This window comes from Gekko japonicus, unplaced genomic scaffold (assembly GCF_001447785.1).
Source record: "Gekko japonicus isolate JY-2015 unplaced genomic scaffold, Gekko_japonicus_V1.1 scaffold1872, whole genome shotgun sequence".
Taxonomy (NCBI): domain Eukaryota; kingdom Metazoa; phylum Chordata; class Lepidosauria; order Squamata; family Gekkonidae; genus Gekko; species Gekko japonicus.
In genome coordinates this window covers 321,838-332,687 of record NW_015159770.1, presented here as the reverse complement: position 1 = coordinate 332,687, position 10,850 = coordinate 321,838, and the positions used below count along the sequence as shown (strand labels likewise).

At 41.1% G+C, this 10,850-nt stretch overlaps 1 protein-coding gene across 1 annotated transcript in view; it reads right to left on the bottom strand.

The window, feature by feature from the left end:
• Positions 1–992: 992 nt before the first annotated feature.
• The window catches only part of SCGN (secretagogin, EF-hand calcium binding protein), a 31,772-nt gene continuing 21,914 nt past the window's right edge, over positions 993–10,850 (bottom strand). The window contains exons 5-11 of the mRNA XM_015406584.1: positions 8,802–8,858; positions 7,708–7,785; positions 5,449–5,504; positions 5,106–5,151; positions 4,942–5,001; positions 3,527–3,595; positions 993–1,145 (exon numbers count right to left, since the gene is read on the bottom strand). Coding sequence (XP_015262070.1) covers positions 1,017–1,145; positions 3,527–3,595; positions 4,942–5,001; positions 5,106–5,151; positions 5,449–5,504; positions 7,708–7,785; positions 8,802–8,858 — 495 coding nt within the window. The 3' untranslated portion in view covers positions 993–1,016. The remainder of the gene's footprint in view (positions 1,146–3,526; positions 3,596–4,941; positions 5,002–5,105; positions 5,152–5,448; positions 5,505–7,707; positions 7,786–8,801; positions 8,859–10,850) is intronic.

Below are 10,850 nucleotides of genomic sequence, written 5' to 3'. Positions count from 1 at the left end.
CTGTGAATTAAATACTGCTATGACTGCACCTGGTAGCCTCAGTCTGGTTCATGCAGCAAGGAAAAGGTGAGAGCGTGGTCCACCCGCCCAGCCATTTATAGCCCTCTCCACTCACAAATACTAGCTGGAGACATGTGGACCTGCCAAGGTTTGTGAGGACAGAGAAAAGTGGAGAGTTGGTTCCAGGCCAGATTGTGGTTGAAATAAATGGTTGAGATATTTTGTGCAATAAAGGTGCAATGTAGGTGCACCAAAATGAAAGAAATGGTGCTGAGTCTCTTCTAGTTCAAGATCAGGAGACCACTTGCCAAGGAAAGAGGCTGAGGTGAGGCAAGCTTGTGGGGAGGGGCTTCTGATCAGCAAATCACTGTTGTTTCCAACAATGAAGTCATCGGTTGCTCGTTTGATGAAAGAGTTCCTTGAAAGACAATGAATAACCAAAGTATAGGACAACAAGTAGTGTGCAGAGTATCAAGACTTAGAAATAATACAAACTATGTTCTGTCTTCTAAATGGCTGCTTTTATTCTTAAACAAATACATTGAGCTGCAAATGATACCGTAACACTCATGTACCTTTTAAAAAATGCACCCAATCTCATATATCAAGTAGTTGTCTTAGATATAAAGCACAGAGAAGGGGAAAGGGGCGCTTTAGTTTTAGCCTAGGTACTTGAACACAATAAAATTCAGGTTCTGTAGCAGCAGGTCTGGTTAAAGAATGCATATCCTGATAGAGTGGTGGGTTTGAGGATATGAGCGTGCTTACAAAAGCCATCTGAAATACCGCAGATAATATCTCATTTGGAGCAGCACGGAACAAGTCACTGCTCATCACACGCCTTCTGTTTGGCTGCATCCTTACAAATGGATATTCATCTTGACAGTGAGTTGTCCTTATCTTCCAGGTTCAGTAATACAACACAGATTATAAACACAGCACTGAAAATAGTCTACAAGCGCCAGCAGGTTTACAAAGGACAAAAGGGGCAAACTGTAGGGAAAGCTAATTGAGGTCTATGGGATCATTTTAATTCCTAGGCACAAGGCAAGTTCAGATTTTTGAATCTTCCCATCCTTGTTGATATCGCAGTGGCGAAGCAGTATCTGGCGCAACTTATCCAGGTCCGTGCCACTAATGCTAGGCTACAGGGAGATAATGAGAGCTACATTTAGCAGATGAAGTATCTGATTTGGTGGTAACTTTGTGAACATCGCACATTAACAAGAATGCCATAAAGTCAGACTCAGAAGTTCAGTGAAGAGAATAAGCAGGAGATTATGGTGTAAACAAGCAGTAACCCTTAATACTGGAAAGGAGATACAGACAAAGGTTAATAACACTTCATGGTTATATTAACTAGTCACATGGTTATGTTTCAGTTTACGAAGGGAGCCAGTTATGGTGCAGATTATAGAAAGAAACAGAATATGACCACAGCTCTGCATCTGTTGGTGGCTTTCCATTCTTTTCTATGATGGAGAGTGCTACATATTACACACAATCTCTGTGTGTGTGTGTGTGTGTGTGAAATATTCCCTGCATCAATGAAGAAGAAGAAGAGGAGGAGGAGGAGGAGGGGGGAGACTCGGCGTCTCAGAGCAGTTTACAATCTCCTTTCCCTTCCCCTCCCCACAACAGACACCCTGTGAGGTAGGTGAGGCAGAGAGAGCTCTTTTCAGGACTGCTCTTGAGACTGACCCAAGGTCACACCAGCAGCTGCATGTGGAGGAGTGGGGAATCAAACCCAGTTCTCCCAGATTAGAGTCAGCGCTCTTAACTATTACAGATTGCCACGCCAGTCTTGTGAGAAAGGCAGACTATAAATAGAACAAAGTTTGAGTCCAGTGGTACCTTTAAGACAAACAAAATTTTATCCAAGGTATAAGCTTTCATGTGCATGCACACTTCTTCAAATACAATGAAATTCTCCAATTCTGACATGTTTATTTCCTTCACTATGTTTCCCCCCAGAATTAAACCCAAACAAATGGCAACCATATTAACTAAGCTTGTTATTCCTATTTGGTCCTTGAATCTGTTAAACACTTTTCTTATGTTGTGTGCTAATTTGCTGCTCACCCTCTACCTATATGTACAGACTGGTAGTCTCCATTTCATTGTATCTGAAGAACTGTGTGTGTTGACATGAAAGCTCATATCCAGAATTAAACTTTGTTGGTCTTAAAGGTGCCACTGGACTCAAACTTTGTTCTATTGCTTCAGACCAACACGGCTACCCCACCTGGACTATAAATAGTTAATGAATAAATAAGTGCATTCAGAGCCACCTTGTATACAGCGGAGCTGCTCCAATGGCATCACTGTATGTTTACTGTTACCGATATGGCCAGGAATATAGGTACACATTTGCTGGTTTGGCCCAGAAAGATTGTGGAGGATGCTTGTCTCCCAATTAACCATGCCAAATGGATATTCCATAAGCACGGCACAGAATAGTCTTGGAGAAGGGTAAAAAAGAATGGAGCAATGCACTAATATGGCCTCTAGCAGATTCAAAATAATATGGTATCAATAGATATTATATGTTAGTTGTTGTAGATTTTCCGGGCTGTATGGCCGTGGTCTTGGCATTGTAGTACCTGACGTTTTGCCAGATATTATATGTGTCTGAGTCTAGAATGGGAAGAATATCCAACTAAATAGTGAACATACAGTTCAAAGAGGGGTATGTTGATTTAGAGCCAACAGAAAATCGTATGTATGAGAAACTGTAATTATATTTATTCTTTGTTATGATAACAGTAACCAGAATGAGCTAACATCGCTTTTATATACTTTAAGAAGATAATTAAATATAAAGAAATTTGTATGATATTTGAAGTTATGTTAATTAGTTAACCAAGGAGGTGCAAGTGGGGCAGCTGCCTAATGTTGAAAGCTGATTTTAGAAACCTGTTAATATGTGTTTGTACTAATTACTAGCTTCATCTTGTGAAACCTGCTTGTCTTTGGATATGACACTTCTAATTTACTTATCTACAAAGAATCAATGGACAGCATTCTTTTTTCTTTTAAGTTAATTCAGGTGGGTAGCTACATTGGTCAGAAGCAACAGAACAAAGTTTGAGTCCCTTTCTGGGTACAAGTTTTGTTCTTTTAAGTTAATGTTACAGATGCAAAGGCTGTAATAGCAAGCTACTTGTGTACTACACAAAAAATGAATTAAAAACATTGAGGTGTTCCTCTTGCTAGGAGATAAATGCTCTGATATAGGAATGCTAACTAGATGCTTGTGGCTTCTTAAGTGCATGCCTGGACCTGAATTAGGCCTGACCAGAGTCATTCAGCACACACAGAAAGCTAAATCTCCATCATAATTTATTGGTCTCTTCTGTTTATCCAGGTACACAGTTAACAGAGAGTGTAGTTTCCCCACTCTTTATTGCTCCATAAAAGAACTGGATTCCATTAAGCTCTGTGCTCTCGTAACTTAAGCTTATAAACTGTTGAAAGAAGCTACTTAACTACAGGACACAGAACACATAAACCATTAGGAAGTCACCTTGACAAGTTCCATCATATCCTTAATAAACCCATCCACTTCCGGGCCTTCAAGTTCTCCTGTCTTACTCTGGAAAATATATAAAAATCCGTAAACATTTGTGGAATAAAAACGAATACCTAGATAAAGGAATAGCTTTCTGCCTTCCCTCTTTCTGACATTATTTTTGTCCTTTGAAATCACGTTATTTGTCTATATGCCTCCTTGTGCAAGAAGAAAGTAAGTCCATATTCCTTGTCTTCCTAGAAACTCTGTCATGGCATTTACACCATTTAGTCATGGATGATGGTTTTCAGAGCTAGTTCAAATGTTATACAGAAGAGTATATGATGGCGGCACATCTGTTCTCGTACGTGTACTTGTGGATCTCCCAGCATTATGCTATGCTAGAAACTCAGATGGTGGAGGATGTATCTACACATGAAAGGCAACCAAGAGGAGGGCATCAGGGGTTCTGGAAGGCACTGCTGCCATGTGGCTATACGTTCAGTGGTAATTTGCTAGTGCCCCAATCCTCTTTTCTTCCCCACTGTTCTGTGTTCTCACACACGCATGGAGGAGGGGGAAGCTGGGTTCTTTTTTGGGCCACACTTGCTTTAAATACCCCCTTTGTGGTGACAGCAGTACTCCCGGATGACAATCAGGCATCGTTTGTAGTTAGGGCCCAGCCTGATAACCAATTAGTAGCCTAGTCATGCTAACAGCAAGTGATGTTCTGTGATCCTTGGACTGGGTCTGGGTGATGTGAAGAAGGCCACAGAGAGAATCTTTATCTGGTGACCTTTTCTGGCTTCTGTCCATAGAGTCGCTGCTCTCCTTCCTCCAACCTCTTTCTACCAGGAAATGGGGAAAGTGCTCAGAGAGGCCTTTGTAATATCACAGCGATTTTTGAGATGGTCTTCCATTTACTCATAGCGACTTCTAGGCGGAGTAGTGGAGCATACTTCTCTTGTGCAAATATGTCTCGCCACCTCCTGGCACCCTTCAATTACATTGGTGATTGTCCCAGAGGACCCTATGACATTGTAGGGGCCTCTGAGGTGATCTCACATCACTGGGTGGGAGTGAACGGATGACAGCTAAGAATCACGTATCTGTGGTGGGCCCTCTGCTGGATCATGGCCCTGTAAGGTTATCAGGAGACTCAAAAACCCTGCCCCTTTCCCACCCCCAGAACACAATATACTTTCCCTTACAGGGCACAGCTATATTAGGAGTCTGGGGCAAACACCAACTTGTTTTCACCAGTGGATATTGCTACAGAACTACTGGGACAGTGGCTAGTTGTCATTGCTGTTTGCAGTGCCGTGAGAAGTGGAAACACACCAGCTGCAAGGTCCTGGCACGTTATTCTATGGTTAGGCAGCTGTAAGATTTGATGTGCCCCTTGATGACCAAAACACACAGAAACTTACAACATCATAGTGAGAAAAGATTTTCTCAAAATCTCTCTTCCTTTCTTCTGTGCTAGAAGCCTGAATGAAAAGAAAAATAGGATTTAAAGAAACAAAACAAAAACTGTCTTAAGCAAAAGGGGGGGGGGAGAGAAACTAAATGCTTGAGAATGACCATTACTTACATCCATTTTAAACTGAAGGAGAAAATTCTCTTGAAGAGCCAGGATCCTAAAAGGAAAAAAAGCCAAATGACAGGCAGTGTTCGTAGAAATCACAGAGATCAGGTGGACATTTCTAAAAATGACATTACAAAGAGAGTGCTGCTACCTTTTTCAGCTAAAGGTTTGCCCCTTTAGCACTGCAGTACAGGCAGAAATTCAACAGGCAGATTTTTCACAGCATGGAGACTTTGTGACAGCCACCGTTGCACATGTTTGCCCTGTGGCCCTTTCTGTAAGGAGCCATCAGATTCAACAAGGTTATTCTTTAAAAAATCTTATTTGCCAGCACACTATTCGAATCTACCTTGCTAGGTCATTCAGGTCCAGTTTTCCATCTTTATTTTTGTCAAAGATCTTCATCTAAAAGGCAAAAAGAGGAAGACTTTGCGACGTGTCAATGTAAGGGAAGCGGGTAAAGAAACTGAGTGTACAAAGGAATGTAGCTGTGCTGAAAGACTTTCTACCAAAGAATTCGAGTGCTTTGCAGCAACATGCTGGTAGCACTGTATCTTACTGCACTTTTCAGTCAGAAGGCAGCTGCTGTTTATTTTCAGGGGTTTGGCAGCGAGCGAAAGATGGAAATAAATTCATCTTGTGCTTTGTTTTTCTACATTCCCAATTTTACTCTGAATAGTCCAGACAGGCACAGAAATAGCCATTGTTCTTATAACATGAGAAGCCGTTCTTCTGCCACTCTTCTGGAATTGACCTTGGGAAGTTTAGATAGGGTTGTCAAATCCAGTTTAGATTATTCCTCGAGATTTAGGAGGCAGTTCTTGGAGAAGGCGGAGTCTGGGTAGGAGAGGGAGCTCAGCAAGGATGTGAGGCTCTAAAGTCTGCCCTCCGAAGTGGCCAAGTTGCCTCCAGGAGAACCCATCCGCAGACCAAGGGCAATATTCTGCGAGAACTCCAGGCCCCCACTTAGAAGTTAGCAGCCCACATTCTTTTCTTTATGATACACATATTTAAAAAATAATAATTTTAGCAGTCTCATTTTATAATTGTAGGGTTGCCAACCTCCATGTGGGGTCAGGAAATCTCCTGGAGCTACAATTGATCTCCAGACTACAGAGATTAGTTACCCTGGAGAAAACAGCATTTTATTTATTTATTTATTTATTTATTTATTAGATTTTTACCCTGCCTTCTCGGCCTAGGCTGGCTCAGGGCGGCTTACATAAGAACAGAATAAAATTCTAACAGTATAGTATAAAAGTATAACATCTGTTACTACAATAATAATTCTTAAAACCATAAATATAATAATATAGTTAAGTGCTAGTACTTAGTTTCCTCATATTACGGTCAGCTCATTGATCTCCTTCAGTTGTCCTGGGTGATTAGCTCGGGCAGTAATTGGAAGACCCAAGGGATCGGGCTCTCTCATCATAGGCTACCAGTTGTCAATAATGGTGGCGGCTCCAAAGGCCTGGTGGAAGAGCTCCGCTTTACAGGCCCTGCAGAACTGCAAAACATCCTACAAGGCCTTGGTCTCCTCTGGGAGCTTGTTCCACCAGAGTGGAGCTGCCACCAAGAAAGCCCTGGCCCTGGTTGTCACTATCCTGGCCTCCTTGATATTCGGAAGGGCCAGCCGATTCTGGGTCCCTGATCGCAGCACTCTCTGGGGTACATATGGGGAAAGGCATATGTATGTAGGTCCATGGCCATAAAGGGCTTTAAAGATAATAACCAGCACCTTGAAACGAATCCGGTATGCTATAGGCAGCCAGTGCAATGTCTTTAGCACAGGTTGGATGTGCTACCGAACAGGGAATCCCATCAATAGCCTGGCTGCGGCAGTTTGCACCAGCTGCAGCTTCCGGGTTTGGGAACCAACTGCCTTATCAGCCTGAGATGGTAAAAGGCCGACTTGGCAATGACTGCTACCTGGGCCTCCATTGTTAAGGAGGCATCTAGGAGCACTCCCAAACTCCTAACCTCCGGCACTGGCACCAATGGTGCCCCATCAAAGTTCGGGAGTGGGATCCCTACCTTCGGACCATTCCGGCTCAGGCACAGGCCCTCTGTCTTTGTCGGATTCAATTTCAGCCGGCTCAGCCTAAGCCAACCTGCTGAGGTCCCTTCCCAGTCCAGGCTACATCTTTCAAACCTCCCAAAATTTCCCAACCTGTAGTTGGCAACCCCACTGAATATCTGGCAAGAGGTGTGTTTTGCAAGGACATTTTTCAGTCAGTTAGTTTAGAGCAATCACCCAATAAAAACAGGTAGTTTTTAAATCTGTAATATATTCAACTGTTTAAAAACATATTCTGAGTGTTTCAGTACCTCATACTTTCTGAGATATGCTCTGTATGAGGGAATATGGAGAGGGAGGGAGGGAGAGAGGGAGAGAGAGAGGGAAGTCACGTTCACTCTACTTGTGGGGTAGTGATGAGTAAAGTGAGGTACTGAATCCCTCTTTCCTGTCCAGTAGGACACTTTAAAATTTGCCAGGCATTGTCCACTCGTTATTTTCCAAGCTTACCTAGACAAGAGTCTTCTTGGTTGTGAAGAATTTCTAGGAATTAGTAAATTATGCAAATAATAGATGCTCTGGGCTTACCATGGTATCGGTATATTCCTGCAATTTGGCCTTAGAAATGGTTTTTCCATGTTGGCGAAAAAGATCTTGCAGAAAGTTCTGTAGGCAGAGGGAAGGATATTGGACTGTCATATTAGAAATAATTTTTAAAAATCAAGATGGGACTCGGGCATTCCAAATGTGTTTAGAATGAGCCCAAAGTGTGAAAAGCTATTTGTTTTATGTACTTATTGTTTTGAGTTATGTGCTCCAGCTCTATTGATGTTTAGGGGAAATTTAGCATGCAGTCCTACAAACCTGCATTCATGCATTCCATAATAAACCAGTTCGCAAAGAAACTTTGGATCATCATAATCATTCTTTGTGTTTATATACCACACTTAGAGTGCTCAAAGTGAACCATGTGCATGATGTAGTTGTAATACAACAGTTCCTTCAAGTTAGTCACCATAATTTCCCCCCGCACTGTAGATAAGGATTTGGAGTTAAGAGACAGTGGCTAGCCAAATGCTACGTACTGAGTTCACGGTGAAGTGAATTTGATTTGTAGCTTAGTCTCTTACCTTCTGGGTTACACCTGGATCATGCAATTGAAGCCACATTTATTTATTCACCACATTTATTCATTTATAAATGCAGTAAATGTTGTTCAAACCACATTTCTGTCTTCTTTGTTAATATCCTAAATAAATATTAATGTATGCAAAACAAACACAAAACACATTCTCAACCTAAACAGATTGGAATAAGGTCTGGACTTCATGGACAGGTCATTTGTTTATTGTGTAATTGAAAAATAAGAATGAGGATACAGAAATAAAAGATCCCTTTCATTAGAGACATACAAACAATAACTTTTTAACTTTGTGCTCTTTGCCAAGGGGATGCTTTCAGTCCTTTGCCCTGCTCAATGTACCAGTGGTTTGGGTCACTGGTAGGGCTTTCTCACTGGGGGAGAAATGGGGTGAATTTTTTTTGATGTAGTGATATACTTCATCCTGAAGTTAAAAAAAAATCATGAACATTGGGAGGATCTGATAATTTCACTAGAAGCCATTCAAGCAGTCCCTCAGGCGTGCAAAGGATCAAGCATGAGAGGAATCTAGATAACTTACTTGGAGCTCAGCAGCAGAAATAAAGCCACTTCTATCGGAATCATATTGACGCCAAATCTGAACAAAAAACACATTATAGTAAGATAGTGCCATTAAAAGTACATTTAAAATTTAAATATAAGACAACTCCTTATTTATATGCTGAACATTTACAAATTGGATTTCTGAAGCAAGTATTGGGCTACAAGTGTATTTCAAGGAAGTTAGGATAACGGGACACTGTTGAAGTCCTTTGGTGAGTTGGTTGCACCTAACTAATGGGCTCTTTGTCACAGAGCTTGGCCACACAGCCACAGAAGAAGACAAGAGCTGAAGTATCAGACACAGGTGACTCTTCCTTGATGCTATGTTCATTCGAACTTTGATGTGTTTGCAGTTTAGGAGATAAACACGGAGCTTTGCAGCAGAGCAATTTCAAAATTCAAAGCATGGAGGAATGCTGACTTGCTTGCTCAAAGGTTTATACTCTTAGTTTGCTCTTTGGACCTTGATTAATATACCACCCTTTACAATGTAGCTCATTTCACTGGTGACAGAATGTCAAAAAATACTGACAACAATAGTAACACAATTAATTGGCAGTATTTTTGATTGCAGCTGAAAGGCCTGTTAAAGGCATTATTCAAATGGGAAGAGGTGGTCTAGAAGTCATCTTTGCCCCAGTGCTATGCTTCCTCTACAGGAAGTGCCTAATCAGATTGGCACCCATTTCTTTGTTAATCTGGTCATGTAATTTCCAGGGGTGCTGATTCAGATGTGCCGGGTAAATAACAGAACCAAAACAAATGTCCAACAGGCTGTACAATCTTGTCTCTTGCCTCATCCTCCAAGCAAATTGCTTTAAACTATATTTGGGGACCAAAACGATACAAAGATGTTGTATAAAATTAATTGTATAAAATTGCATAATTGTATTATATAAAATTAATGTTTCAGTGAAACTGATGGTTGGGATAGTGGATTATTTACTATGTTTGATGAAAAGATGTATAGGCCAACTTTCCATAAAGCTCAGGGCTGTTTACAACAGAACAAGACTGCTTGTGCTCCAGGTTTATGCCAAACGATATGACAATCTGACACATTCATTCCAAAGACTAAATACAGGTGCCAATAAAATAGTTATATTCTAAGCATAATTATATTCTAAGCAACAAACAGAAGAGCCAGCATGGATGGGCATATTTCTGAAGCCCCTTACATGAGAGTCACTATGCTCTTCAGTGGACACTAGAAGAACAGGTTACCTGCAGTGAAGGCCCTGCAAGGAAGAATTGCTGTGCCAAAGGAAGTGAAAAGCAATTATGTATCTCAATCAATCAATAGAAGTTATACCTGAAGATTTTAACCCCCAGTCAGCCCTTCACCAGGACATAAAGCTATGAGTTTTGAAATTAAGTAATTAACTGTTTTTAACTTTCAATTAAGCTCGTGACTTTCAAAATGTTCTCTTAATAATTTTTTTAAAAAAATTAAGCTCGTGACTTGCTTCTTGATGTATGAGCCTTTGGTATATATTGTCACCCTGTTGTTCAACTAATTTCTGTAATTACATAAGTGCTCCAGCATGCTGTTAAAGTCAATGGAAACATTCCTCATGAGTTAAATGGATCTAAATTTCCAACTCATTACTATACATGTTTCCTCATAAAGGCACACTTTATTCAATGGAACTTACTTTCGAGTTAGTAGGCACAGGATTGCTAACAAAATGGATCTCTCCCCTTCTTTCCTCTCCTGCTCCAGCCCACAGCATGCCCCCAAATGCTGTTCCTGGGCTCTGGTGTAACCCGCAGAACAGCAAAAGTACTAGAAATAGTTTGCTCTCAGAAGTGGAAATTCAGTGAAAAGACTTCTGATGGTGAAACAATGCATGGAACCAACCTATAGTGTTTATAAGGGATCCATTTCATGCTCTTAGTCAGTGTTCCAGTAGCTGCATTCTAGCCCTTCCAGCTTCTATACTGGCTTGGAAAAAAGAGGGGAGGATCCAGTAGCATCCTGCAGTTGGCACTAGGGATTCTGTGTTTGGCATAAACTGAATTGAAA